Raw genomic sequence first — 24,475 nt, forward strand, 5'->3', positions numbered from 1 at the left:
TTGATGCTCATAGTCGATTGCCGTCCATTTCGCTCTCGCACGACAGCATCGGCTCGAGGTTCCGCCCGGACGAAAATCTTAGCCCAAGCCTGCATCTCTGGCAATTTGCTGATTAAGTGCTCTTTGACCGCTTCACAAGTCGAATTGATTTCAAGAATGGTCTCAAACTTGCTCGGCAAGAGCTTATCGATCGTTTCCAAAAGAAATTCCGAGTGCCATTGGTTCGCCTTGAGTGCTTCCTGGAATAATTCATGAAGAAGGGTTCCATATAGCATGGGTGGGTTCGCCTTGCTTGTTGCTTTGATGCGATCCTGCAGAACCGCTCTTCGCAAACATCCGAAGGAGTCTGCGACTACAGTTGCCGATATGAGATGGTCCGGGTGTAGGATAAGCATGTTGTGATGGTCGTCAATGACACATTGTCCTGTAGACGAGAAATCTCCGATGACATGTACAAAGGAGCCTGGTGTACAAGGCGTATCGTACCAAGCTTGTCGTAGGGTGATAGCCTTGAAAAGCTTAGTCTTCTCTTCTTCGACTAACAAGACCTATATCATGTCAGCTCATTGTACAGCGACAAACATGAGGATCTCATATTCCCACCTTCTCAGTCATTTGGTAGCCTTGCCCAGTCGTGTATGAGCCCTCATCTACTCGCTTGATGAGATAACGCTGAATCGCTCTAGTATCCTGTTGACTCTTCAAGATCAGCATCGCTTCGTTATTATAGAAAAGTCTGTCATCTACCTACAGTAGTTGCTGGGGCTTGTGTGGCGGCCACCTCAGCTGCAGTGAACTCATCAGCATCTATATCTTCACCAAAGTCGTCCGAATCGTCGTCTATGAGATCGATGGTAGGTGCTGGTGCCGCGTTGCTCGTAGCTATGTTTTCAGTCTCTACTGCCCGTGTCTGGTCCCCAGACGGAGAATCTACGTCTCTCGTGTCGTACAGAGATGCCACGTGCTCTAAATCGGCAGCAAAATCATCTTCGTCGTCCATCCCAAACTCATCATCACTACCTGCTTCTTTTGCCGTACTCATCTCTGGTGGCGGTGGCTGCGGGGGTGGATATATGGGTTCAGTGGGTATAGTGACATAACTCGTTATCAGCGCGTGTTGCTCGACTTCCTGAGGCGTTAGGTCTAGGGCTTCTACCATCTCTGAGTCGAAATCGTCATCGCCGAATTCATCCGAAGAGCCCGAAGCCCTCTGTAGTCCCTCGTCAATCATATGTTCGTCCGCTACGGCAGTTTGCTCGTCCTCTAGAATATCCGAGAATTCCATATCCTGTTCTCGTGCGTGTCTTTGTAGAGGAGAACCTGATGAGGGCGCTTGGCGATCTCCAGCTTCAGGCAACGGAGATGAGCTCGACGGAAGCTGTGATGATGTCCTGGATTGTGACTTGGACACGCATTCTCTCATCCGCTGGACCATGTTGGCGAGGTTTGGCTTCGCTGGCTGTCCGAGCATCATGCCATCCGAGCTGGGAGCAGCCGCAAACACGTCCTCGGTATGTTCTTTGTCGCCTTGAAACACGCCATGCGTTCTCCGTTTCTTCCGGTTGGATGCAGGAAACTCGACACCGCAGCTAGCCCAGCGTCGAAGCCCGCTAACACTCCCGGCAGCAGCAGCGGAGCGAGGCGATGATTCGTTGATGAGATGTGCAAAGGCAACACTCTTGTTGGCGCTTGGTGTTCCCTTGTTGCTCGTGTATCGACTCCATAGTTCCATAGCCGGGTCTGCTTGTGGTGTTGTGATGTCCTTCTTGAGCGAGTCGAACTTGTGCTCCTCTTGCGATGGCGCTGCGGGCGAGGAACTTCGGGCGCGCTTTTTGTTCTTCCGTGGCACAGGTGTGTTGACTGGTTGCGACCCCCTCCAGATCAACTGCTCCTCTGGGGACACGACGGGCTTCGGTACGTGTCTGGATGAATCGTCCACATTGCCAACCAGGTCCGCCAGCGGTAGCCTTGTAGTGGCTGGTGTCGACGGAGGTGGGCAGGTCGCAATCGTGGGGGGGTTCGGGGTCTTGTTCGTGTTTCCGATATGTTGCACGACTCTGGCTGCCTTTGGTGTCTCTTTCGACTTGGATGCTTTCTCCAATGCAGTGCGTAGATTCTCTTTGTCCGCCTCGCGTTCCCTCACAGCGTCGACGGCAGGCGCGCCTTCGATGAACTGAAAAGCTTTGAGCTTTGTCCGAGTCTGGGTCGATGGCATGATGGGAGGGCCAGTAACGACGTGCCGCGCTGGAGGGGCAGACTGGTTATTGTGGTGGGGAAACGGTGGACCGTTGCGTGGACGGTGCCATTGGCCTCTATATTGCTGGAAGGGAAAGAAGGTGAGTGTGTTTTCTTAGTGAAAGATATGTGATTATCAAGCAAGGTACCTTTGGCTTCGAATTCGAATCCTGGTCGAAGAAGGACTTCTGGCGCGTTGACATTAGTAGAGATAGGACGGGTAGCGTTTGGCGGTTCGGCTGGGAAGACGCGAACAAAGACGCGTCGTGCAGAGCGGGCTCTTATTGGTTAGGCGCCGAGCAGGGCGAAAACACAGTATCACGTGCTCGACGCGGCTCGGGCCAAGGCGATGTCGGATAGTCGTGCTCAACACCCGTGGGGGACTTGTGCGGATCCGTTGGACGGCTCAGTCGCCGAATTGACGTGGCTTGGCGCGTCGCAATGGTATCTGCGTATTACCAATTGTTTTCTGTGGGCTCGGAGACTAGAGCGGGCCAGAGGAGCTGGCTTTTGTGGCCAGTGGCAGCTCTATCAATTGATCGGGGAGAGCTGGGGCCACCAGTTAGTCGGCTCTCAGAGAAACATCCCACGCTGCTTCCCCAGGTCTTGTGCCGGCGGTGGATAGCTCACTCAACCACCCGCAGCCCTTTCTTCCCTCCCACCTTTCGCCTATCCTCCTCGAGTCAACACCGGCAACATGTCGACCGCCGATGCAAAGCCTCTGCCCTTTGTCTACCAGTTCGCGGCCGGTAAGTGTCAATTGCGGGACACCGCCTAGCTCCGATGCGACTGCTTCCCGTGCATTGCCTGACTGAGAAACCACTCGGCGCGCGATGGCCATTGTACTCCTTCGCAACGCACACTTCACAGGCCAATTGAGCTTCGAGGCATGCGAGCAGTCACTGACTATGAACAGGTGCCGTGGCTGGTGTGTCAGAAGTGAGTGCGCCCACTCGATAACGGAGCTCGCGTGAGGTCAGTTGATGCTAATCGTCGTGCGCGCATAGATTCTGATCATGTATGTATTATCCACGTATCAAAAGCCCTGATATCTCGAGCTGACTCGACCCTTCAGGTACCCGCTGGACGTTGTCAAGACTCGAGTGTAAGCGACTGCACACAATCGCCCACTCGATAACGCTTCTAAACCTGCATAGACAACTTCAGACAGGCAAAGTCACTGGTGAGGAGGGCTACAATGGCATGGTCGACTGTTTCAGGAAGATCATCAAGCATGAGGGGTATGGTGGACCTGCAGCTTTGAGCCTAACGAAGAGTGCTGACATCGGGCAGTGCTTCAAGACTGTACCGCGGTATTACCGCACCCATTCTTATGGAAGCTCCCAAGAGGTGAGTTTACGGAATCATCTCTCGTATCCCCCACTCTGACGCAACATAGGGCCACCAAGTTCGCCGCCAACGACTCTTGGGGATCATTCTACCGCAACCTCTTCGGTGTGGCCAAGATGAACCAGTCGCTGTCCATTCTCACTGGCGCTACCGCTGGCGCCACCGAGGCTTTCGTCGTCGTACCCTTCGAGCTCGTCAAGATCCGGCTGCAGGACAAGGCCCAGTCGCACAAGTACAATGGCATGGTAGACTGCGTTACCAAGATTGTCAAGAACGAAGGCCCACTCACCCTTTACCAAGGTCTCGAGTCGACCATGTGGAGGCACATTCTGTGGAATGCCGGCTACTTTGGCTGCATTTTCCAGGTCCGCGCTCTCTTGCCCGCCGCTACCGACAAAAAGGGTCAAATCACAAATGATCTATTGTCCGGTGCTGTTGGTGGCACTGTCGGTACCATCCTTAACACGCCCATGGATGTCGCCAAGTCACGTATCCAGAACTCTACCAAGGTCGTAGGCACAGTCCCTAAGTACAACTGGGCATGGCCGGCGCTCGGCACCATTATGAGGGAGGAGGGTTTCCCCGCGCTATACAAGGGTTTCTTGCCCAAGGTGCTACGATTGGGCCCTGGAGGTGGTATCCTGCTCGTTGTGTTCACCGGTGTCATGGACTTCTTCCGCAAGATGCGCGAAAACCAATAGACAGTTCAGCATGGAAGCGGCAGGGCAAGCGAGCATAGTTGTTGCGTCTCTTCAAGCATATCCAAGCACGGCACGAATTTGGGAAATAGACTATATATCCTGTAGCTGCTTTGCTCCGATGGTAAAGCAGTGACAAATGGCGTTCCTCTAACCCTGATGACTACACGTCTTGTACGCTCTGCACTTTAACGACTTTCGTACGTGCCATTCTAGCAACTATACAGCGTACTAGGGAAATTGAACCATGACTGCACTTGAAGGAAGCCACATGAGCAATGCGTAGCACTCGTTACTCAGATCCATTATTACACTATACACTACACACACAAAAGAAAGTCAAGAAAAACGTTGCGAAAAACAAACCTCATCCCGAGGTAATCGTTGCTATGTAACCCCCATTCCCCTTTTTTATATGACCAAAGGGCAAAGAAGATCAAGAAATGCTGTACTCCCTCCCCATACCCCAGAGAGATCAAATATGCTTCGATGAGAAAAGATCATAAAAACAAGTTGGTTGGGGGGCAAAAAAAGAGATAAAAAAAAGGGGGAGGGGGAAAATCGAACTCCATCGCTAATGCAATACGACGCCGTAACGGAAATGCCTGTCCGCCAATGGGAAAAACAACGTGTGCGATAACCAAGGAGAGAGGAAAGTAGACGTTATATAAAAGGAAAGAAAAAAAGGTACAGTCTTAAGGTTCGGAAAAGGGGAACTGTCGAACGGGACAAGATGGGTGCTGCTGCTGCGTGGAAGAGAGGCTCGGACTAAGCGGCGAGACAGACTGAGACATCGAGTTCAGACCTGGACTGAGCAGACCGAGCGTACTTGTACAAAGCTTCGTTAGCGAGGTGCAACGAGCTCCTACAGATACGCGAAGAAAGTCAGCCAATATCATGCTCAACCAACTGTGGATTGGTAGAGGTTTTATGGCCCATAGCCGGAATTCTGCCTACTGCTCAGCGGCGTATTTCCATTCGAGCTCGAGTCACTTGGCGTCGGTGGCTCCAGACTGAGTTGCGCGCGGAGCGTCATGATCCACTCATGCTGTAGCAACTCTACCGCGCTCACTCTCTTTGATGGATCGCGCTCAAAGCACTTTTGCAAGAAATCAATGCCTTGGTCGCTGAGCTGGTCCTTGGTAGGGAGCTGTGGCGGGTCACCTTGGGCAATGTGGTACATGATTGCCCACTCGTTGTCCATGGAGGCCCAGGGCCGTCGGCCGGTCGCCATCTCGAGAATAACGCAGCCGAGGGACCAGACGTCGACGGCGCCGTGGCGGCCGGTGCTGCCGCCGCGGATGACTTCCGGGGACATGTACATTGGGGTACCGGTCATGGAGCGCTGGCGGCCTTGACGCGTGGCGGTGTTGTCGGCGGCAAGGGTTCTACCTTGGCGGGCGATGAGTTTCGCAGCGCCGAAATCGACGTATTTGATGACACCATTGTGGTCGAGAAGGATGTCTTAATCAATATGTCAGTAAAGTACTTTAGAAACAGGGAGGTGTGAACTTACTTTCGGGCTTGATGTCACGGTGCACAACACCAGCGTCGTGGAGATACGCAAGACCCTCCAACATCTGCAGCGCATAGACCATGATGACCGTCTCGTCTTCAATTCGCCCGTGCTCGAGCAGCCCCGCCAAAGATCCACCGGAACAATACTCCATGAAAATATAGACCTTGTCGCGATGCGGCTCTATACCGTAGTAGGACACGATATTCGGATGATCCAAGACTTGTAGGACGCCCATCTCATCCCTGATCTGAGCGACAATAGTAGGAATGAGCTGAGGATCCTGCAGGCGAATCTCCTTGACAGCCATGAGATGGTTGGAGTCTAAATTCATAGCAGCATACACGGAGCCGAATGTACCACCGCCAACGAACTGTCCTTGTTGCCATCGTAGTGTAACGTTAGTCGCGGACGAGGAGAGGTAGGTGAGCGCTCGGTCAGCTTCGTTAGAGTCCTCCAACACCCTACCCAGGGCTTGACGCTCGGCTTCCTTTTCTTTGCGGAATGAGTCGATCTCTTCAAGTCTTTGCATCCACTGCATTTGAGTCAACTCGATCGATTCGTCGTCGTCCTTTGAGTTCTTGGGGTCTAGAAGACTCTTTCCAGCAACGGCATTCAAGCGTTGTCTCTCAGCCTGGGCAGCAATGGTTGACCTTGCGCCCATAATGTCGAAGTGCGAAATGAGGACCGACATGCATCCCGCTACCTTGGATCGCAGCTGCGAGTACTCTTGATCGCTAATAGACAGAATATTCTGGCCGCGAGTCATCATCATGGCGAACTCTAGGGCGACCACAGCCCATCGGAACGTTTTGCGATCTGAAGCAATGCAGTCATCGCAGATGAAGCTGACCCAGTCCAGTGCCAGTCTGGTCAGCTTGATGTTGTTCATGGCTCGACGATTGTAGTCCATGTAAAGCACGGAACGCTGGCCAAACTCAGTTGCGAAGGCGAAGCAAGTCTGAATGAGATCCTGGCAGTCGAGGCCTGCAGTCTGCTTGCGAACAATCTCAACACTATCCATGATGGTGTTGGAAAGCTTGTAAGCGGTCTTCTTGATTTTTTGTAACTCCTGGTTGACACGGGGAAGATTGGCCCTTTGGTCGATCAACGTGTTGAGTTCCATACCAATGGACTGTACGAATGAGATATTGGCATTTGCAAGTCGCTGTTGGGAGCCATCCGCAACCAGACGCAAGCGCCCAGCCTTCAGATCCAGATGAGGTTCATGAATGCCGGCTGACATGTTCTTTCCGGCCCAGTAAAGAGGCTGCTCTGGCTTAAGAATCAAGACATAGGGATTAGACGGATCTTCCGGTCCTTCTTCCGCGTGGTAGCAGGTTGTAAGAAGAGACTGGATATCCTTCGGCCGATCAAACAGAGCTGGCGATGCGATGATGTACACACCGGTATTGTTGCCACCACTTGTCTCAACAAGGAAGTGCCCGGTGATCATCAGCGACTCATAGAAGTCGCTCAACTGGTCTTCGTCTAGGTCAATATGGTTGATGTTGTATTCGGTGCAGTTTTCGAAACGCTGCGTCAAGATCCTGGAGAAACGGAATAGCTTACGCTGCCGGACACGGACGGAATCCAGTATTTGTTTGTAGCGCTTCTCCATTTCAGATCCCGTGAGTTCGTCTGGTCGACGTTGCAGCTCCCTTTCAAAGTGAGCGCTGAGGCGAGTGAGTGACTTGGAAGTAAGCACGCTGAACTGCTCTGCCGTCTCGACATCACCACCTTGTAGCTGTCTACCGAGCTTGTTACAAAAGTCCCACTCCTGCTCCAGGATTTCAGCCTCCTTGAACGTGTTTTTGTTTGCCGCCAGCTTCCAGTTCAGCATCTTGAAGTAGAACTTCAAAGCATCCAAGACGACCACATCGAAGTTCTCCTCAATGCAGGGAGGCAAGTCCCAGCCTGGCTCCGGCCTTGATATGACCAAGTAACTCTCCTTGACTTGCCCTGCCATTGCCAGTAAGATTTGGAATTGGGCGATCATCTGCTCCGCCATCATGACCCCCTGCTGTGATGGATCTTTTATTTTCTTGGCGTAGGACAGGCGAACTCGAATAATCTCCTGTAGCAGACGTGATGGGAAGTTGATAAGCGTGAGCAGCTCTTCAATGTAGGGCGGCAGATGTCTGTCAGCGAAGCCCGCTGCGTTGGCGATCAATGTATTCTTTGCCTTTTGGATGACCTTCTCCAGCGGCTTAAGCAGGTTCGTTTCGCCCTGCAGAGACTTTAGGCCATCTTCTTTGAGAATGCGGTCGATAAACGAAGACTCGTCCGTGAGGTGGTGGTCCTGCGAAGAACGAGGGCGGGGTTTTGTAAAGTCCAGTTCCTCATTGCCGACCCACATCTTCAAGATGGACATCTCGGTGTTGATGAGGGCAATGGTGTTGTGCCAGGCGGTGACAGCGTCGCAAGCGTCCTTGAACGGCAGCGAGGCTGCCCGTGGATATGCCGCCTCAAGCGCCTGTCGTGTGGGGTAGGCGCTCTCGACCTTTTCAATCTTCTTGACAATGTCCTCGACCTGCTGGGCGGCCGTCTGGCCTGCTTCGGCTTCTCCTCCGACCTCGAAGGAGATGATGCTCTCGAGGTGTGCTCTGATCTTGCTGCGTGCATCGTCGACTATGCGGCGCTGTGCCTGTAGCGAGCGGCCGCAGACCTTGGCGCGTATGCCCATCCATATCTCTGCCTTCATTGTGCTGTCGCCCTGCTGCTCGGTGCTGCCAATCAGGCGCTTCTTCTCTTGCTTGACCACATCGCCCGTCAGCACGCTGGCCAGCATGGAGTGCCACTCGAGTCGCTCGCGGTTCTCGGGGATCTTCAGCTCCTCGATGGAGGGCTGCATTTCGTCGTTGCCATAGTACAACAGCGTCTCCTGGTCATATGGGTCGTTGTCGACATAGTCAGCCGTGGATGGCGACTCGTCGTCGGTGCCCGAGTCTGTGCTATAGCCCAGACTGGGGGTGCGCAGGGCAGGGTCGAAGAAGTCGTCCTGTTCATTCTCCTGGCGGATGCGCTGGACGTAGGCCTTTTCCTGGGCGCGGTACTCGGCGTTGGGGTTGTTGCGGCGAGCGCGCGGGACCGAGGGGTTGCGGGTGCGGTGGGCGTTTGAGTTGAGCGAGAACTGCTGTGGGCGTCTAGCGGGTGCATATGCGTTGGAGGGCGTCCTGACGGCGGAGGGGCGCGCTGCCCTCGCGGACGAGGGCGTGGACCCGTTGGTCTGAACCGGCGGGGGGAGATCTGTCATGATTTGAGGCCCTCGCGAGCGTGAAGAGCCCTGGCTGCTCCAGCTGTACGTTGGCTGGCTCAGTAGAGCAACGTCGTCGACAGGCGTCGCAACGACAGGAGGAGCAAAGCTGTATTCGCCTTCTTCTTCGATACCGCTGGTGCCAAGTAGGGCGTCGTGATCGGATCCGCCTGATGAAGCCGAACCCGAGCTATCTATGCGCTGGGGCTCGGGCGCATTCACCACGACTGGCTTAGCCGGGTCGACCATGCCGTGCTCTGGGAGCAGGGCGTTGTTGTGAGGGACGTCGAAACCGATGCTTCGCGGCTGCTCGCCCATGATGATGGACGATGGCGCCGCCTATTTGTCCGGCCGTGGAAAGGATCAGCGTATCGAGCAAGGTCTCGGGGCGCTGTGGCGGTGCAGGCAAGACTGCAAACCTCGACGACGACGCTGCCCACTCGCTAAAGCAAAAGTACAATGGTGAAAAGTAGTTCGGAGAGGGCGCGAATAGCGGCTTGCTTCGCGCTGGCGGGCCCCTTCTTTCTCGCCTCGGCGACCGTTGAGACGTGCCTCTAGACGTTGTGACTTCGCCACAGGTGGCTCTAGGATGCGGGACTAGCAGGCCTTAGCACCGATTGCCTTGGAACCACCGCTTCGCCTCCCACCCCGACTGCAGCACCGCTCCGCGACCTGTTTCGCGCGCATCCCGAAAGCAGGCCTGCTTCTCCGACTTTTCCCTGCGTCCTGCCAGTCTAGACCATGTTCCTGGACAATTGCCTGCAACCTGTCACGTCTGTTATGTCACCCTAGCGGGAGCAAATCTCAAAGCGACACTTGAGCAACACTAGTCGACGCGCAGACGTTATTGCATACAACCAAGTACAAGCCTGAAAACATTTCAATGCGGGGCCCGATGTGATTACGCTGCTGCTTCTAATCAACGTACTTGCTTTTGAACCAGATGTTATTGTTGTTCTGTTTAGGGCACTGGACCAACCGTCCCCTGAAAACAGCAAGTCGCACACCGCAACCGAAAACCATGTGTCTGATCTGCCACCACGCTGCCAAAGCCTAGTACCGCTTCGGCGCATAGATTAAAGGAGACAAAAATAAAATAAGAACTGAATCATGACAATCTGCCAAGGGCTATAGCATTGACGCTCAAGTTCGCCGCATACATGTCTGACATCATGATCGTGCTCCCTGTCGGTAGCCCCTATAATACCTCCTCTAAAATCTCCTCTGGAAATATCTCTGAAGTCCGAAGTAGCCGTCATAACCTGGTCAGCAAAGACGCCAACATTGCCTATGGGCAGTCGCCCGGGAAGCTAGAAGACCATGGGGCTCTAAAAGCTTAGCGTGATAGATCTTTTCCATCCCCGCCCTCAACATCTGCATGTTCCCAATTTCACCATGACTCGTAGATGCAACAAGTTTTGCAAGTGACAGTACATGTAGAACGTGGTGAGAGTGTGTCTGGAAGGCAGTCTAGAAATTACCGTTTTGAGTAGGCTTTTGCATTGCTAGAGGTGTTACTACTGCCAAAGCAGTGGTCGTGGTAATGTTTTGGTGTTCGAGAGAAATCATGTGACTAATATCACGTGTGTAGCTCGGGTCTGAGCCGCGGCACAAGGCAACCGTCGGTGCCTGAAGTGCCCGAATACCCACGAACTAAACTCCACATTTCCCATCATTCAAGGCTAAGGGACACAATAATTCTAGAGAGCCTAAGACTAACCTGCACTAGTCTGAATACACGCAGATGGCCACAGCAGGCTCGCACTCGGTTCCAGCCGATGGCGGGCGAGAGTTCCACATCGCGAAACGCACGGCTTCTGGGGAACCGAATACCGCTCCTGATACCAAAAGATTCAAAGGCTTTGATGATAGGTTAGGAGAACCGGACATTCAACCTCCAATTACTACATGGAGAGTTCCTTTCCCAGAGAAGGTAAGCTAGTCCCTCAAATGTCAGAATACGCGCTTACTGTTTCCAAGCCGGCAGTCATAGAAGAACGAAAAGGCCTGATCGAATTTCGAGTCGTCAATAACGATGGCACCAGAGAGAGTACGATTATCCTCACAGGTCTCAAAAACCTGTTTCAAAAGCAACTTCCGAAAATGCCTAAAGATTACATCGCACGCCTCGTCTACGATCGCACGCATCTATCTCTCGCCATTCTCAAAATGCCCCTAGAGGTCATTGGCGGGATAACATTCCGAGAGTTTCGAAACTTCAATTTCGCTGAAATCGTGTTTTGCGCGGTCTCATCTGACCAACAGGTCAAAGGATACGGTGCACACCTCATGGCCCATTTGAAGGATTATGTCAAAGCTACTTCCCCAGTGAGGCATTTTCTAACCTATGCCGATAATTTTGCCACTGGGTATTTCCAAAAACAAGGTTTTAGCAAAGAGATCACGCTCCCAAAGTCCAACTGGATGGGGTATATCAAGGATTACGAAGGAGGGACAATCATGCATTGTGATATGCTTCCCCGAATAAGTTACCTCGAAGTTGGCCGCATGCTTCTCAAACAAAAAGAAACTGTGCAAGCTAAAATTCGCAGCTTGAGTAAAAGCCACACCATCCATCAGCCGCCTCAACATTGGGCCAACGGCGTCGTCACTCCAATCGACCCTCGCTCTATCCCTGCAATTGAGGCAACCGGCTGGACTCCAGAAATGGATGAATTAGCGCGGGAACCACGCCGCGGACGTCATTTCAACACATGTCGGCTCTTTCTCTATCAAATCCAGGGCCACAAACAAGCATGGCCGTTCCTCAAGCCAGTCGACAGAGACGAAGTCCCCGACTATTACACTGCTATCACATCACCAATGGATCTGTCGGCCATGGAGGAGAGGTTGGAGCAGGGCTTCTATACTACCGCGAAACTCCTTGTCGATGATCTCAAGTTGATTTTCAGTAATTGCCGCAAGTATAATGACGCAACAACGGTATACGTCAAGTGTGCGTCCAAGCTAGAAAAGTACATGTGGAGTCTTGTTCAGGAGATTCCGGAGTGGTTTGACTTACTGGAAGAATGAGGGTAGGGTATGGATTGAGTTAACATCGGGCAATCAAAGGGAGTTTTGCTTTTCAAAAAGTAAATATGGCGCTGACTGCTTTTTGCAGCTATTCAGTCGTACCAACTATCAAACTTGGAGCTATGCATAGCCAGGCGATAATTGTATTGAAGGCGTTGTCAGTGCTACTTAGTTGTTGCTGAATACGGGCGCACTGCAACACCCACATCCCCCTTCTCGAAAGGACGGCGTTAGGTAGCTATGAATCACTCTTATATGAGATGATAGTAACTGGAAGATCACTTGAAGCTATTAGGCACTCAACCCCAGCTATCCTCCTTGCGTAGAATAAGACCCTAGGTGAGTGTTGCGGTATCAAGGCAGTAGTTGCAGGCGCACACTCTCTCGATACTAGAGTTATTCCTTGTCAAGGCAGATATAAAGCAGTTTGAGGGACTTTATAGTTCTCGATTTTCCCCCGTTCTTTCACATACGACCATAGGATCTTGAATTCAGCGCTTCCCGTTCGCTCAGCGGTACTTAAGCAGGATACCGGCGGATTAGTAGTTAGGTGGGTGACCACTAGCGAATCCCCGCTGTTGTATGTTTTTTTCTTTTTGGTCCTATGTTGTTACCTATGCAGGACCGTTGCCCGCCCTTGCTCCTGGATTCTTGTAATGCGGCGTCACTTCTTTTTGCCTCTTACTCTCGTAGCCCCACTTTACCTTACTAGCGCTTCTAGGAACACCAAAATCCCTACTTTCAAGGGACTCAAAGATTGGCAACAATAGCTCAGCAGGCACATTCGATGGACCGGAATGTACGGGCACTGCTGGCTATTGCCAACGCCGAGATTGGCATGACTGATTAGGCATTTGACCTGGCCCAATTTGTTCCAAAACCGGGCAACAGTAATAACCCCAGTTGCTTTGCCTATAGAAAAAGACTGGAGGAAGATCGATTAGAAGCAGTCCCTCACTCGTGATGAAGAGGCCTCCGAGATCAAAAGATGGATAAGCTCAGATGCCCTTGAAGGGCGCCCGGAACTCCGGCGTTTCTCAGCGCGGAATAGTAAAAAGAAGACTTCCGGGCTACTTTTCGTCCCCTTGTTAAATAGTTATTAATAGGCCGCCGATTTGGATTACGGGATTGTAGAACCGGCGCGCCGGCAAGCGGCTGCTCCGGAACGGTAGAAGGCATCAGTGATCTTGAATAGTCGCTGGAGGTGCTCTGCTTCTACGTGATTACATTAAACACGATAACGCTAGATCCAGCCCGTAGATCCTGAGAGTCTTCGTAGTATGATCACACGTCTAATAGCGTCTACAAATATTTCAATGCATCAGCTGACAGACTGATTTCTTGCCTAGGAGTGAGTGACCTATGCAACATGCTAAATTTAACGCTCAAAGAACTTCTAGCGCTTTTAGTCTGAAGGAGGAGCGTGACGAGTCGATGGAATGGCGATATGCCTTCCTTGGCACTGATCGGGAATAGCGGGTGGACTACTCTTCCAGAGGTATGATCATCGCTGTACATATATACCCCCGACGGGCTAACGCTAGGATTAGCCTTTTCGTCCAAGTTCTTCGTAACTCATGCAGACAACAGGGCAGAAACAATACAGGAGATCGTAATGGCGGGTCTCGATGCCAGTCTATCGAAAACAAAGAAAACAACGATGGCAGGATAAGTGCTGAGCTATTGTTCGTTTTGCTAACTTTGTGAAGTGGTTTATCTTACTTATGAGTGAAAACTGAGTTCGTCAAGTCTCTACATTTCTGCGCTGGAGGAAACATCCTGTATACTCCCTTCCATGTTGTTTGTCGTCTGTAGAATTCCTATTAGTGGACTGATTGCGACCTGCCTATCTCGTGAACAGGGGATGCCGGCATGAATTGCCCCGGCTGGAAATAGAATACTTGGCGCCCAGGGTTTCTTCATTAGGAAGTTGAGAGCCATAGGACCCAACCATCATTCAGAGCCATCCTAGTCATCAATATATCGTGGAAACAGTTGTCCAAAACTCGGGTTAAAGCAAAATCTCTTAATCTAATTGTATCGATAACGCAACTTAGCACTCGTGTATATATTGCTGGGAATGGGCGTTTTCGTTGCTTTCTTTGGATAGTATCAAAAACCTTCTCGATCACTACTTTTCAAGATGAGACTTTCAGTCGTTACAGGCCTTGTCGCATTCAGCAGCAGTGTGCTAGCCCACGGTGGTGTCACTTCATACACCATCGATGGCAAGCGCTACCCAGGGTAAACCCCCACCTTTCTTGTACCCCTGCATTATATCCTTCTCTGGTTTCATTTCTACAAATATGGAACATTGGCTAACTATGCCTCTAAGCTATAAATGGTATGACCCAGCCGAAGGCCAGAAAGACCTGATTCAACGCTCTTGGCACGCCTTCCCACACGAAGATCCCACCTCTAGCAACCTGACCTGCAACTATAAGGGCGCCACCGTTCCAGGCGCGTTCCATGCGCCAGTACAGGCCGGAGCCACCATCAGAACCGGCTGGGGAGAAGACAGCTTCGGTTGGGTCCACAACTATGGGCCAATCGTGGCGTACATGGCGTCCTGCGGAGACGACTGCACGTCCATAACCGACATTAGTCAATTGGAGTGGTTCAAGATTGCGGAAGAAGGTCTTCGCGAAGGGTTTGCGATTGGAGATTTGGACGGTTGGTTCCAAAACGATCTTTGGGAGAACAAGAAGGCAGACCATTGGAATATCGTAGTGCCGAAGAACTTGAAGCCTGGACGGTACATGATTAGGCATGAGATCATCATGATTGAGCTGTCGCCGGTGCAGTTCTATCCAAACTGTGCGCAGCTAGAGGTTACGGGCTCGGGCTCTAGTGTGCCTGGAAAGGAATTCTTGGTTAAATTTCCCGGGGCTTATTCTCTCAGTGGTGAGTATTCTCCTTTTGGGATCGCCTTAAGATGAGAGAGTCTATCGGTGAAACGTACGGAAACTGATTCAAGACATAGACCCTGGGATTAAAATATCCGGGAAGGTTAGAACCGACAAGGTTACTAAGGTCAGTTGGCCCTATTTCCTTTCTTACTCCCTCCGTCTTAGATGCGACTTACATTCTCTAACCACATGCACAGACCTACACGGTGCCCGGCCCAAAAGTTTGGACTGGTTAATACAGTTTGACGACTCTGATGCGGATGTGGGCCATGGAGGACAAGCTAGTATTTGTGATGAGCATAATTGAAGGAACAGTGTCTTTTGTAACTGGAAAGAGTCTATGACAATGCCCAACTTAACACCCTAATACCATTGTCATCGCATACACGTGCTAAAATCCTAAGCGTTTCGATACCGTAGCGTGCATACGACCGATCATGAATAAAAGGTTTGGAGCGGAAAGCGTTCTCGCTTGTCACCATTCAACGGCGTACAGGGAAGGGGATCCTCTCGGCACACGATGCAGCGACGGCGACATGCTTTGAAGTTTACCATACCGTTTTAGTTTTGTAATAATTACTTAGCGGTAAGTCAGCACGAGGTATCTTCGATGTAGGGGATAGGAAAGACAAACTTTGTTATATTTCAAGAAGTCTGGGTTTTAGATTATACATGTCTCTGGGATTTCACATTCCCAATCTATTCAGGCTTTCTTACAGCCCAGCGTGTTCTCTCCTCAAACGCCGACCGTTCCTCGCCGCTCAGGCTCTGCAATCCCTGCTCTCTAATCTGTGCAAACATTTCAAGTGCCTGCTCGTAATTTTCGTTGGACGTCCATCCATCACGATATACAAACCCCTGGAGTGAGTCCCAGAAGTCCGCATTCTCATTCCAGCTTTCCCCATCCAGGAGATGTGCTTTTATCTCCTCGTCAGTGAATTCTATCGGACAGGGGATATCAGTGCTGAACTCGTTCCAGTGACTGTAGCTCTTGTGTATTAGCGGTCTATATCAACACTAATCATTGGGATTTGGGCCAATATACCGTGCTATGCGAATGAGACATTGCCTGAAAGGAATGATGTCTTCATCCCACGTGTTGGCAGAAAAGTCTACAGTGTCACGCCTCGTACGGCCTTGAATTATATGTGGAATGTCGTGGAGGATCGGATTCATTTTTTTGGTCTCAGTTTCGTATGTCCACAAGACAATCGACTTCTCAACTTGGATCCGAACGCGCAATTTTTCGTCTTCATCTTCAAGGGCGTTGTAGCTTTCAGGTAGTTTCGTCATTAGCTCTCCGTTGTAATGTACAAGCCGCGAATGTCGTGCCTGAAGGAACAAGGGACCGACCCATGTATCCTGCCAGTCGATAAGACTAGTAACGTGGTCTTCGTAAACGAATATGTTAGGGGCATGAATATCCCAATGCCACAGTGTAGGTCTGCTCTGTTCACCCTTAGGCAATAGGTATTCAGCAACATCCAGAAACTTCCTATAAAGGGCGACGTGGGATTCTGGGGTGCGCTGCGCTTCGGAGGTCGGAAGTAGACTACTTGATGGCTTTTGAGCGGCATGGCTACCTATCCAGGCGATCTCTCGTAGGCCAATCGCTCTAAGATAATCCTGAGGGCTTTTCCCTATTGAGTGACATTAATACAACTGGATTTTTCGGGTTTTCTAGAATATAACTCACACGGGCCACGATCAATACTCATAGACGCCCGTTCTCGATGCCAGAAACCTCGATCAACGACTGGACCTATCACAAATCGGTCCGCCACCAGTTTTCTTAATGATTGTGGTACATCACCAACCAATTCAGCTTTCTCGCACCCCGGGAAAGCGTCCTTCGCGAAATAGAGATTTCCATAACTGTGGTTCTCCGTCAACTATGCTAACGTAAGTATAGTATTTCGGAGAAACAGACCGAGTGAATGATAGAGACAGAAACTTTCTCTCGATGGCGACAATATCGTCCACGATCTTAAGCTTATTATGAAGCTCCATCACATCCCAAACCTCACCGAGCTGAGTCCCCGTAGCCTCCTCCATCAGAATGTACTCTGATTCCACGGGGTTCTCAGCATCTCCGCTCCAGGACAAGACTCTTGGCACGGGTATCTCAAGGACAGTCCGAGCCTGAGGATTCGATTGTATCAGCTTGGACAACTCAAAATCGTGGTGAACGAGTCAACATACAAAATCCATGGTAGCGACTTCAGACGCGGTCGTTTTGAATGGAGGCCCAGCATTAGGGTTCGGTATACGCGCAATCACGATATTGTCGTCATCCATGACAAGCCGAAAAACTTTATTGAATCCGCCTTCAGCCAATTTGCTGATAGACACGCAAATCTGCGCGCCAACACTTTTAGCCGCGATCTTCTGAAGCTCAAACACATTAAAGCGTTTATACCGCTCGCGAAGCTGATATTCCTCATCCCATAGCCAGTGCCCACTGGTGTAGCGGTAGTAATCTTCGAAGTCACGATCTGGACACGCAGACAAGTTCGAAAACGAGATCTAAGAGATGGCGAGAGGAAACGACTAAGGTCTTTCAGAGTGTTGTATCTGGGGGTAAACCCAAGGCGCTGGAAACCATTTACAAGCGAGGGCATTTCAGATCGTGTTCGGGTTGTTCAGGTCAGTTTACGCACATTCGAGCGAGATAGGTCGTGTCATGGATTGGAGTGATCCGTGCACAGATTTGGCGCGCGTTTGGCTCGGAACAACATCGCAACTGCTCGTCGACCCAACCGCAACGTCGCTAAAGATAGCAACGTGTAGGGTAGAGAATGTTTGCTGGTGGTGAAGTTCCTGTAGTCAGTGCACAGACAGCACCAGCTCAGCCACACCTACACTCACTCCAGCACCACCGCTACCTGAGAATCCGCCGCCACCACCGCCGCCTGAGTCCCCTGAAAACCGTGCAAACTGGGATGGTGTGGAGCTCCTTTCTACTCTCCTGAGTGTGGGCTCTCGGATTAGACATGTTGTATTGCTTAGTTTGGTTCAATTTGCTAGTAGCTTTGCAAGGATTTGTTTTAAAACAATAGTTGTAACACTGAGCAATTTTGTGGAGTAAACAGATAGCAAACCATTGATTCATGAGCGACGTGAAAATTCTACTGTTTTGGTGGTGTCCCTTGTGGCGTTTTCTTCGGTTCAGCCTGATTAGCAGCGACGTTATCCTCGTTATTCGATGGAAGTGGAGAATCAGGATATATATCAGGTGATTGAGGCGGTTCCATGAACGTGTACCACTCTTCTAAGTCTTTAATCTCACTGTCAGTATCGCCGCCTTTGCGTCTGCGGACTATATATGACAGATAGATGCTTCTGTTGGGCGAGGAAGGACATGGTCGGCAGCCCATTGCTACTGCGCTCGAACATGGCGGACAGTGGTAGCAGTGCTGGCAGTGTTGTCCCTGCGTCCTTTACTTCTGCACAGTCGCATGGCCCGCAGCTGTGGTATTCGTGCAGAGATTGAATATGATCGTGTTCGGGATCCTGATGCACCGGTTGGTCAAGCTTTCATATCGGGATCATACTCGCTTACCTCATGAGAGATATACTCGACCCCTGGTTGGAGTTTGAAAGCCATATAGGATGGAGTGTGCGCCGACGATAGAATCAGGTTTTCGGACTCTATTTGTATAAAAAGCTCAGTGTTCCGGGCGTCCCTTTGCAGAATACTATATAGGAGCCAGTACTAGGTAGTGTGATGATAATGTTGGTGGTGTGTGCTTGGCGCTAACTGAAACGTATTCGGGATACTTTCGTGGGCGGTGCATTTGCGGCGTATTTACTGGTAGCGTCATCATGACATCATCTCCACTTGTAACATAGATAGTAACACCTAGTCAGATATCGCAAGTTGCTTCAACGATAATCTATATCTGCCCTAGCAATAGTGTTGTTATGACCCCGCTACCCAGCGTATCGGTGAAGGCGAACGAACATCGACGCCTCGGGGACTGAAGTCCTCCGGTCCGTGGCACGGCCTAGAAGTATTTGCCAGAAGTCATGCCAAGCAAGCCCCAGAGCGCAACCACACTCTGGTATGTTGCACGCATCCTAGCAGATCCCGGAGCACCGTCCTTTGCGCAGACTACGCCATCAATCACTGCCATCCATCCAATGCAGGCGAGTAAGGTGTCCATAGCCTCCAGATGTCCGCCCAAGTAAATGCCCCAGATGGCCATGCCGATGGTAGTGACGCGTGAACCTTCAATCTTAATAAGGGGCCATGCAGCCTTGGATGATGCAATGTTTGGGGAAAGGCCATATGTGAGGATCGCCTGCTCGGGACCATGAGTGAAGGACATGAAACCGCCGATTGTCCAAATGCTGGCGAGCAGAAGAGGCGGGATGTGGCGGAGTGCGAAATTCTCAAGCATTATTCCAGTGGATAGTCACTCGAAGTCGATTGTTGATTGTGGAGATGACAAGGCGCACGATGGGGGCTGAAGATGAATCCCTTTACTCCAGGCTTGAAGCGACCGGCCCGTAGTAGTTTGATTGATTGTTTGGAAGCCAAAGGAGGTACGAGAGGAATGGAGGAGAGGTGTTCAAGTTATGAGACCGTTGTGGCGCAATTAGGTACATAACAAGGCGGCCGCCAAGCAGAAGGCGGGGTGCTCCTAGTAATTAGAGTTTCCCGTTGGAAATCTACACTAAAACTATCGACTACCACTGAAGATAATTGACATAAATGAGCGTGATAGGGCCTACTGCGGCAAAGTATTACAGGGCCCTTAGCTGAACAAGTTAATTAATTCTAATTCTTCTAAGCTAGAAAGTACAGCGCCTTAGTAAAGCCCTAGTCTTTTATTTCCTTACCTAATATTAATGCTATTTAGCTATAAAATAGCTAGCAACTTCCCCTAAGAAATCTACCTTTATTTAAGCACTTTTCTATAATAAGTTAGAAATATAAGCCTTAGCTTTAATTTAGCTAGCAAGTTTATTTTTAATAGTAGTAAATTTATATAAGGCTTTAGCGCAAGTAAATAAGTAAGTATTATTTTTAAGCTTATATTAGTTAGCAAGATTAGCTTTACTGCTTTTATATACTATATAAAGCTTATAAACCTAGCCTTATAAAAATTAGCTATAGTATTTTTATATAAAAGGGTTTTACTTATAATTTTAAGTACTAAATTTATATATAAAGAAAAGAAGCTGCTTATATTAGCTTTGCAAAATAAAAATATAATTAGTTAGTAAAAATAATAGCTAGTAAAAAATAAAATAGTAAAATAATTACTTAAGCAGGCGCTTTATATAAAGTTAGATTTAGCTAAGTAGCTATACTAACTAAACAGCTTACTATAAATTAGCAATAAGGCTAGATCTTGCACGTGATTACTATTGACCTTGGGCTGAAGGATAGCTTCGGGCAAAAGACTTACAACCTAGCGTCCTTCAGGCGATAGAAACAGTGAACCAACCAATGGACTACCCTTATATACGTCTTCTCTTTACACATCTTTGATAGGTGGCATACCCCCTCCGGGAGTGATTCTATGCTCTGCTCAACTTTACGCCCTGATTCGCAACCTCCCACTCCCGCGTTACTATAATATCTCCAGGAAACCCATTCGATTTATCCGCGCCAGAGTGCTCATTGGTCCTTGTGATATTCCTTGGCTGGACGGGCAAGCCACCCCTCTCTGAATTTGTTTCCTTATCCGCTATAGTTATCTCGCTCTCGTTATCCTTCCCGTCCTTGCTACCGCATCCCCTACCTCCGGTGCCCATCATTTGTTGATCCATCGTAATATCCTCATCACTTCCCCACTTTGTATTTGTCGGGAGGCTAAGTGGATGATGAAACTTTTTCTTCTTCTTGACGTCTTTCGAGGTTGAGTTCGCATGCGATCCAGACTTGCTGTCCTTATTCTGTGAGTCGAGTTGGTAGGAGTCACTCTTTCCGGATCTGAAGTGCGAAGTCGCTGTACCAGTCATGTCCTGGAACCAGCGTTTGAAGAGCGGGACGACCACGGGGGCATTGGAGACGAGGACGGCGAGGAAAGATTCGCGGACGGACCATGGGCCGGATTGAGATATCTCGTATTCGCCAGTCTAGGACAAAGTTAGTCTTGCATGGTCTGCAGAGTGCTTAAGAAGACAGTGCTTTAACTTACTGTTACTAGGGTGATGCAGCGTATGATACCAAATACGATGACAATCCAACTAAGACTGAATAGAATGAGAAGCTGTAGCTTTCTCTTCTTGTCGAGCCGTGCTTTCCAGATAATCTACGGGCTACAGTTCAGTCCGGTTCATATCCTGTTATGGGGCCGAAAAAGACTTACCGGAATAGGGATAGCCATGAGATACAGATCTGTAACAGTGTTCAGAGCCATAATGAAACAAACTTGGAGGAAGGAGTACGCCGGCTGGCAAACATCTAGATAGGTGATATGTGAGCAAGTTCATAGGTGAGTGACTTGATTGATGGCACTGGGACATGCTTACTTCCTGGGTTTGGATTGATCTGCCAGTTTTTGTGAAATGGTCGACACTGAAAGATGATTACGCCAAAACACGCGATGAATGTCGTTCCAAGCAAGCCCCAAGATAGCTTGATTCTCATGTCCATGTGATTGACTCCGTTCCTAAGCGACATGTTAGCAATCTGCACATACCCCTATGTCTCCTTCCTGGCAAAGATTTTCGGAATACACACGTCAATCTTGAATAGTAGATTGTCCAACAACTTTTCAACAGCCAAAACAAAGTTGTGTATGTGGACCACCCTACAATGTTCATTTTGGCTCCTTTGACCCTGGTGCTCCACTCCTCAGAGTGCGGGTCCAAAGATGCGCGTTGTTGAGGGGTCATATTGTTGTTTCCGAGACCCTTCCACGAAACAATCATATGCGCGGCGGACGTTTCTGCTGCATAGAAGAGCTGCAACCCGTCAACTAATGATCCTCGCTCTCGCGGCAGGGACTTACTAAAGCGCAGAACATGAGTGCATCGTCCAAAGCCAAATGGCGCCATCCACCATGATAAAGCTTCAAGCAAAAACGCAGTATGACAACAAACGCCGCAACGCCAACGTATGACCACGCCTCGTGGAAAAAGTTTACGGGCATAGTGAATGGTCGTAAACAGATAATGCTTGCTAAAATTGTTCAAGGATTGTAGACACCGCCTCAATTGAACGAAAAACACAAGGATGAGACAGAGAGTGCAGGTGTGTTGACCGAACTCGAGAAAACAATGGGAGCGTGACATTTCATATTGCCTTGAGATCAGCACTCAGCTTCCTCTCCGAGGCTATAAGGTCAAGTATAGGGTATTTGCTCGTCAAGTTGTACCCCTGTCGTCGTCAGCCCAATTAAAGAGCATAAACGGCCTGATACCAAAGCTTTGTTTTTCTCCTTTAAAGACCAGGGGTAACAGCTTTGCTCGCGTACACCTTGTGCAGTACCAACCCCAGCTCGAAATTACATTGTAACAAAACTGGGCGTACTGTCTCATACAACAAGGAGTGGGAGATGAAGCAAGCCCGAGATTGCTGATTGGACGGATGACGCGTCCGCCTTCTTTTAGTCCTGGATTGATCTGCGAAGGATCGAGTATAGCTGTTTAATGATCAACAGCTGCTATGTTGTGAGTTGGGGATAGTGCTGTAACCCGTTGTCCCGGTGGGGGACCGCAAGTGTGGGGGCTTTTGAAGTTCCGCGAGGTATCTTGAAGGCAGCCTAAAGTTCGCTCTAGCAGGCATATATAAGTAGATAGTCGCCTCCCTGATACTGTTTGTATTCTGTAGTGATTCTATCAATGTACATGTAAACCTAACTGCTATCTCGAGTACATCCTGCTAACATAGACCCTTTTTCACACGTGGACTATGATCCCAAGACGCGGCACAAGCGATGAGCATGTGCCATAGACATTAGACAGTCTCTATGCAGGTAGGATTCTCTTCCTGGCTTTTTCTGAGTCGCACCAAGCCTATTTGAACGCACGGCCTGCATAGCTTGTACGTATGTGAAGCACTGTACCGTTGATCTATGCATATGCGAGAAGTCCTTTAGTCAACCGCCATCCACGATCGGCGTACCCAACTACCTTGGCTCGGTGATCCGGAGAAACTCCCTTGTCTACTGGGTAATACCCAACGGGAACGAAACGGCTCTCCCGAAGAGCTGTTAAACTAATACCGACAAGAACAAGTCCTTGCACCCATAGGTACCATGACGCACCTGGTTTCTTCGACCTCAAGGCTAATATTTAGTCAAGATATACTTATCAAAGTTCAATTATTACATGGTTCCTCATATTGAAGGCGCTTTTTTGAAATAAAAGCTTTTCGTGTGGTAGTGACACCCTTGCGAATCATGCACCCTACTTACCCGGATCCCACACTACAAAAAGCAAAGCGACAACACGAAAGCGCTGCCAACCATTAAGCCGTCTTAAAGTGGGCCGTAGGATTCCATGCAGTGAAGGAACCATACCCTGGGGTCGTAGGAATACTCCGCATTGAAGGAATTTAATCCCGGTCGCCATCCCCCTGATCATATTTCGCCTCATTCTAGACACGCTCCTGCGTTTCTCTTTTCGCATTCCCAAGCGAACCTCGCAGTTATTATTAATCTTCGTCAATTCACTCAACCTCTGAGCGCAAAGATGCCGTCCTTCGAAGTCCAGCGTTGCACCGAAGCAGATATCCCTCGCTTTTTCGAAATCGTCTCTCTGGCCTTCGCCAACGATCACGAATATGTGGACGCTGTGTTTCCCGCGCACACTACCCCAGCCGGGCGCAAGATAGGAAGCGAGCGCATGCTCCAACTATTTCATGGCGACCCCAACGGCAACTTCCTCAAAGTCGTCGACAATGACACCGGCAAGATAGTTGCAGCGGCGAAGTGGAACTTGTACAAGGGCGGCGAGATTCCCCCGCAGCCACAGCTAGAGGGTGATTATTGGGAGAACGAAGAGGACAAGGAGTTTGCGCAGTGTATTTTCCACGCGTTTTTCGCCCCCAGGCAGCGCGTTATCGAAGAGACAGGCGGTCGCTTGGCTGGTATGCTGGAACACCAACTCTTGTCTTTACCTTTGCTGGGCTAATACAATCCTGTGCACAGCACTCGACATGCTCATGGTTGACCCGGCTTATCAAAACAAAGGTGCTGGTAGATTGTTGGTGAAGTGGGGCCTTGCCGCGGCTAATGAGATGGGTGTGGACGTAAGTTCCAAGTACAATTACAGCGAGTGTCCTCAGCTAACTGATTAAGGCTGTCGTTGAAGGTTCAGACCGGGGTCGAAAGCTGTACGCATCAGAGGGTTTTGACGGCCCATATTACGTGTGCCCTGTGCCCGAGAAGTTTGCCTCACGACGCAAACAGACGTACTGGTGGATGAGGCGCCCAGCGCAGACCAAGGCATGAGAACTGTACTGGATAATAGGATTGGGGATCACGCGCAGGACTTTCCAGAACCTCACTGTATCCCG

General features: G+C 50.1%; 9 protein-coding genes across 9 annotated transcripts; 4 read left to right on the plus strand and 5 right to left on the minus strand.

The window, feature by feature from the left end:
- Positions 1-538: 538 nt before the first annotated feature.
- On the minus strand, positions 539-2,519 carry K460DRAFT_195084 (uncharacterized protein). Its single transcript, XM_040927149.1, has 3 exons — positions 2,385-2,519; positions 752-2,320; positions 539-697 (listed from the first exon to the last, which is right to left on the minus strand). The coding sequence occupies exons 1-3, from the start codon at positions 2,436-2,438 to the stop codon at positions 683-685; spliced, it is 1,638 nt and encodes a 545-aa protein (XP_040783502.1). The 5' UTR covers positions 2,439-2,519; the 3' UTR covers positions 539-682.
- Positions 2,520-2,932: 413 nt separating this feature from the next.
- On the plus strand, positions 2,933-4,286 carry K460DRAFT_410333 (mitochondrial 2-oxodicarboxylate carrier protein-like protein; the record flags this gene model as incomplete). The annotated part of the gene is made up of 7 exons (XM_040937362.1): positions 2,933-2,984; positions 3,152-3,174; positions 3,243-3,253; positions 3,311-3,340; positions 3,393-3,476; positions 3,529-3,585; positions 3,635-4,286. 7 exons carry the CDS (start codon positions 2,933-2,935, stop codon positions 4,284-4,286), a joined length of 909 nt encoding a protein of 302 aa, XP_040783503.1.
- Positions 4,287-5,192: 906 nt separating this feature from the next.
- Positions 5,193-9,572, minus strand: K460DRAFT_347398 (MAP kinase). The gene is made up of 2 exons (XM_040931344.1): positions 5,800-9,572; positions 5,193-5,747 (listed from the first exon to the last, which is right to left on the minus strand). Exons 1-2 carry the CDS (start codon positions 9,371-9,373, stop codon positions 5,212-5,214), a joined length of 4,110 nt encoding a protein of 1,369 aa, XP_040783504.1. The 5' UTR covers positions 9,374-9,572; the 3' UTR covers positions 5,193-5,211.
- Positions 9,573-10,707: 1,135 nt separating this feature from the next.
- On the plus strand, positions 10,708-12,456 carry K460DRAFT_347401 (histone acetyltransferase GCN5). Its single transcript, XM_040931345.1, has 2 exons — positions 10,708-10,988; positions 11,036-12,456. Exons 1-2 carry the CDS (start codon positions 10,800-10,802, stop codon positions 12,086-12,088), a joined length of 1,242 nt encoding a protein of 413 aa, XP_040783505.1. The 5' UTR covers positions 10,708-10,799; the 3' UTR covers positions 12,089-12,456.
- A 1,775-nt stretch (positions 12,457-14,231) lies between these two features.
- K460DRAFT_410336 (lytic polysaccharide monooxygenase) lies at positions 14,232-15,233 on the plus strand (the record flags this gene model as incomplete). Its single annotated transcript, XM_040937363.1, has 4 exons — positions 14,232-14,332; positions 14,424-14,992; positions 15,072-15,121; positions 15,195-15,233. 4 exons carry the CDS (start codon positions 14,232-14,234, stop codon positions 15,231-15,233), a joined length of 759 nt encoding a protein of 252 aa, XP_040783506.1.
- Positions 15,234-15,651: 418 nt separating this feature from the next.
- On the minus strand, positions 15,652-17,625 carry K460DRAFT_347404 (uncharacterized protein). Its single transcript, XM_040931346.1, has 5 exons — positions 17,200-17,625; positions 16,928-17,139; positions 16,694-16,872; positions 16,043-16,637; positions 15,652-15,979 (listed from the first exon to the last, which is right to left on the minus strand). The coding sequence occupies exons 1-5, from the start codon at positions 17,293-17,295 to the stop codon at positions 15,697-15,699; spliced, it is 1,365 nt and encodes a 454-aa protein (XP_040783507.1). The 5' UTR covers positions 17,296-17,625; the 3' UTR covers positions 15,652-15,696.
- A 1,091-nt stretch (positions 17,626-18,716) lies between these two features.
- Positions 18,717-19,576, minus strand: K460DRAFT_370926 (uncharacterized protein). Its single transcript, XM_040934247.1, has one exon. The coding sequence runs from the start codon at positions 19,398-19,400 to the stop codon at positions 19,005-19,007; it is 396 nt and encodes a 131-aa protein (XP_040783508.1). The 5' UTR covers positions 19,401-19,576; the 3' UTR covers positions 18,717-19,004.
- Positions 19,577-20,781: 1,205 nt separating this feature from the next.
- On the minus strand, positions 20,782-22,106 carry K460DRAFT_250866 (uncharacterized protein; the record flags this gene model as incomplete). Its single annotated transcript, XM_040927382.1, has 6 exons — positions 20,782-21,087; positions 21,150-21,263; positions 21,321-21,415; positions 21,484-21,623; positions 21,695-21,918; positions 21,966-22,106. Coding segments are annotated over 6 exons (1,020 nt in total), but the record flags the coding sequence as incomplete, so codon positions are not given.
- A 1,508-nt stretch (positions 22,107-23,614) lies between these two features.
- Positions 23,615-24,410, plus strand: K460DRAFT_347409 (acyl-CoA N-acyltransferase; the record flags this gene model as incomplete). Its single annotated transcript, XM_040931347.1, has 3 exons — positions 23,615-24,046; positions 24,108-24,208; positions 24,258-24,410. Exons 1-3 carry the CDS (start codon positions 23,650-23,652, stop codon positions 24,408-24,410), a joined length of 651 nt encoding a protein of 216 aa, XP_040783510.1. The 5' UTR covers positions 23,615-23,649.
- Between the last annotated feature and the right edge of the window lie 65 nt (positions 24,411-24,475).

Source organism: Cucurbitaria berberidis (genome assembly GCF_010015615.1).
Source record: "Cucurbitaria berberidis CBS 394.84 unplaced genomic scaffold K460scaffold_6, whole genome shotgun sequence".
Classification (NCBI taxonomy): domain Eukaryota; kingdom Fungi; phylum Ascomycota; class Dothideomycetes; order Pleosporales; family Cucurbitariaceae; genus Cucurbitaria; species Cucurbitaria berberidis.

Excerpts from the sequence above, each read along its gene's own strand:
- K460DRAFT_347398 (XM_040931344.1), bottom strand. The coding sequence starts at position 9,373 with ATGGGCGAGCAGCCGCGAAGCATCGGTTTCGACGTCCCTCACAACAAC. Across the intron at positions 5,748-5,799 it reads CCGTGACATCAAGCCCGAAA|ACATCCTTCTCGACCACAAT; the intron begins GTAAGTTCACAC and ends ATATTGATTAAG.
- K460DRAFT_347401 (XM_040931345.1), top strand. The coding sequence starts at position 10,800 with ATGGCCACAGCAGGCTCGCACTCGGTTCCAGCCGATGGCGGGCGAGAG. Across the intron at positions 10,989-11,035 it reads GAGTTCCTTTCCCAGAGAAG|CCGGCAGTCATAGAAGAACG; the intron begins GTAAGCTAGTCC and ends ACTGTTTCCAAG.
- K460DRAFT_195084 (XM_040927149.1), bottom strand. The coding sequence starts at position 2,438 with ATGTCAACGCGCCAGAAGTCCTTCTTCGACCAGGATTCGAATTCGAAG. Across the intron at positions 2,321-2,384 it reads ATTCGAATTCGAAGCCAAAG|CAATATAGAGGCCAATGGCA; the intron begins GTACCTTGCTTG and ends TTTCCCTTCCAG.
- K460DRAFT_370926 (XM_040934247.1), bottom strand. The coding sequence starts at position 19,400 with ATGCTTGAGAATTTCGCACTCCGCCACATCCCGCCTCTTCTGCTCGCC.
- K460DRAFT_347404 (XM_040931346.1), bottom strand. The coding sequence starts at position 17,295 with ATGGATGACGACAATATCGTGATTGCGCGTATACCGAACCCTAATGCT. Across the intron at positions 17,140-17,199 it reads AAGTCGCTACCATGGATTTT|GCTCGGACTGTCCTTGAGAT; the intron begins GTATGTTGACTC and ends TCGAATCCTCAG. Across the intron at positions 15,980-16,042 it reads TGTCTCATTCGCATAGCACG|TCACTGGAACGAGTTCAGCA; the intron begins GTATATTGGCCC and ends CAAGAGCTACAG.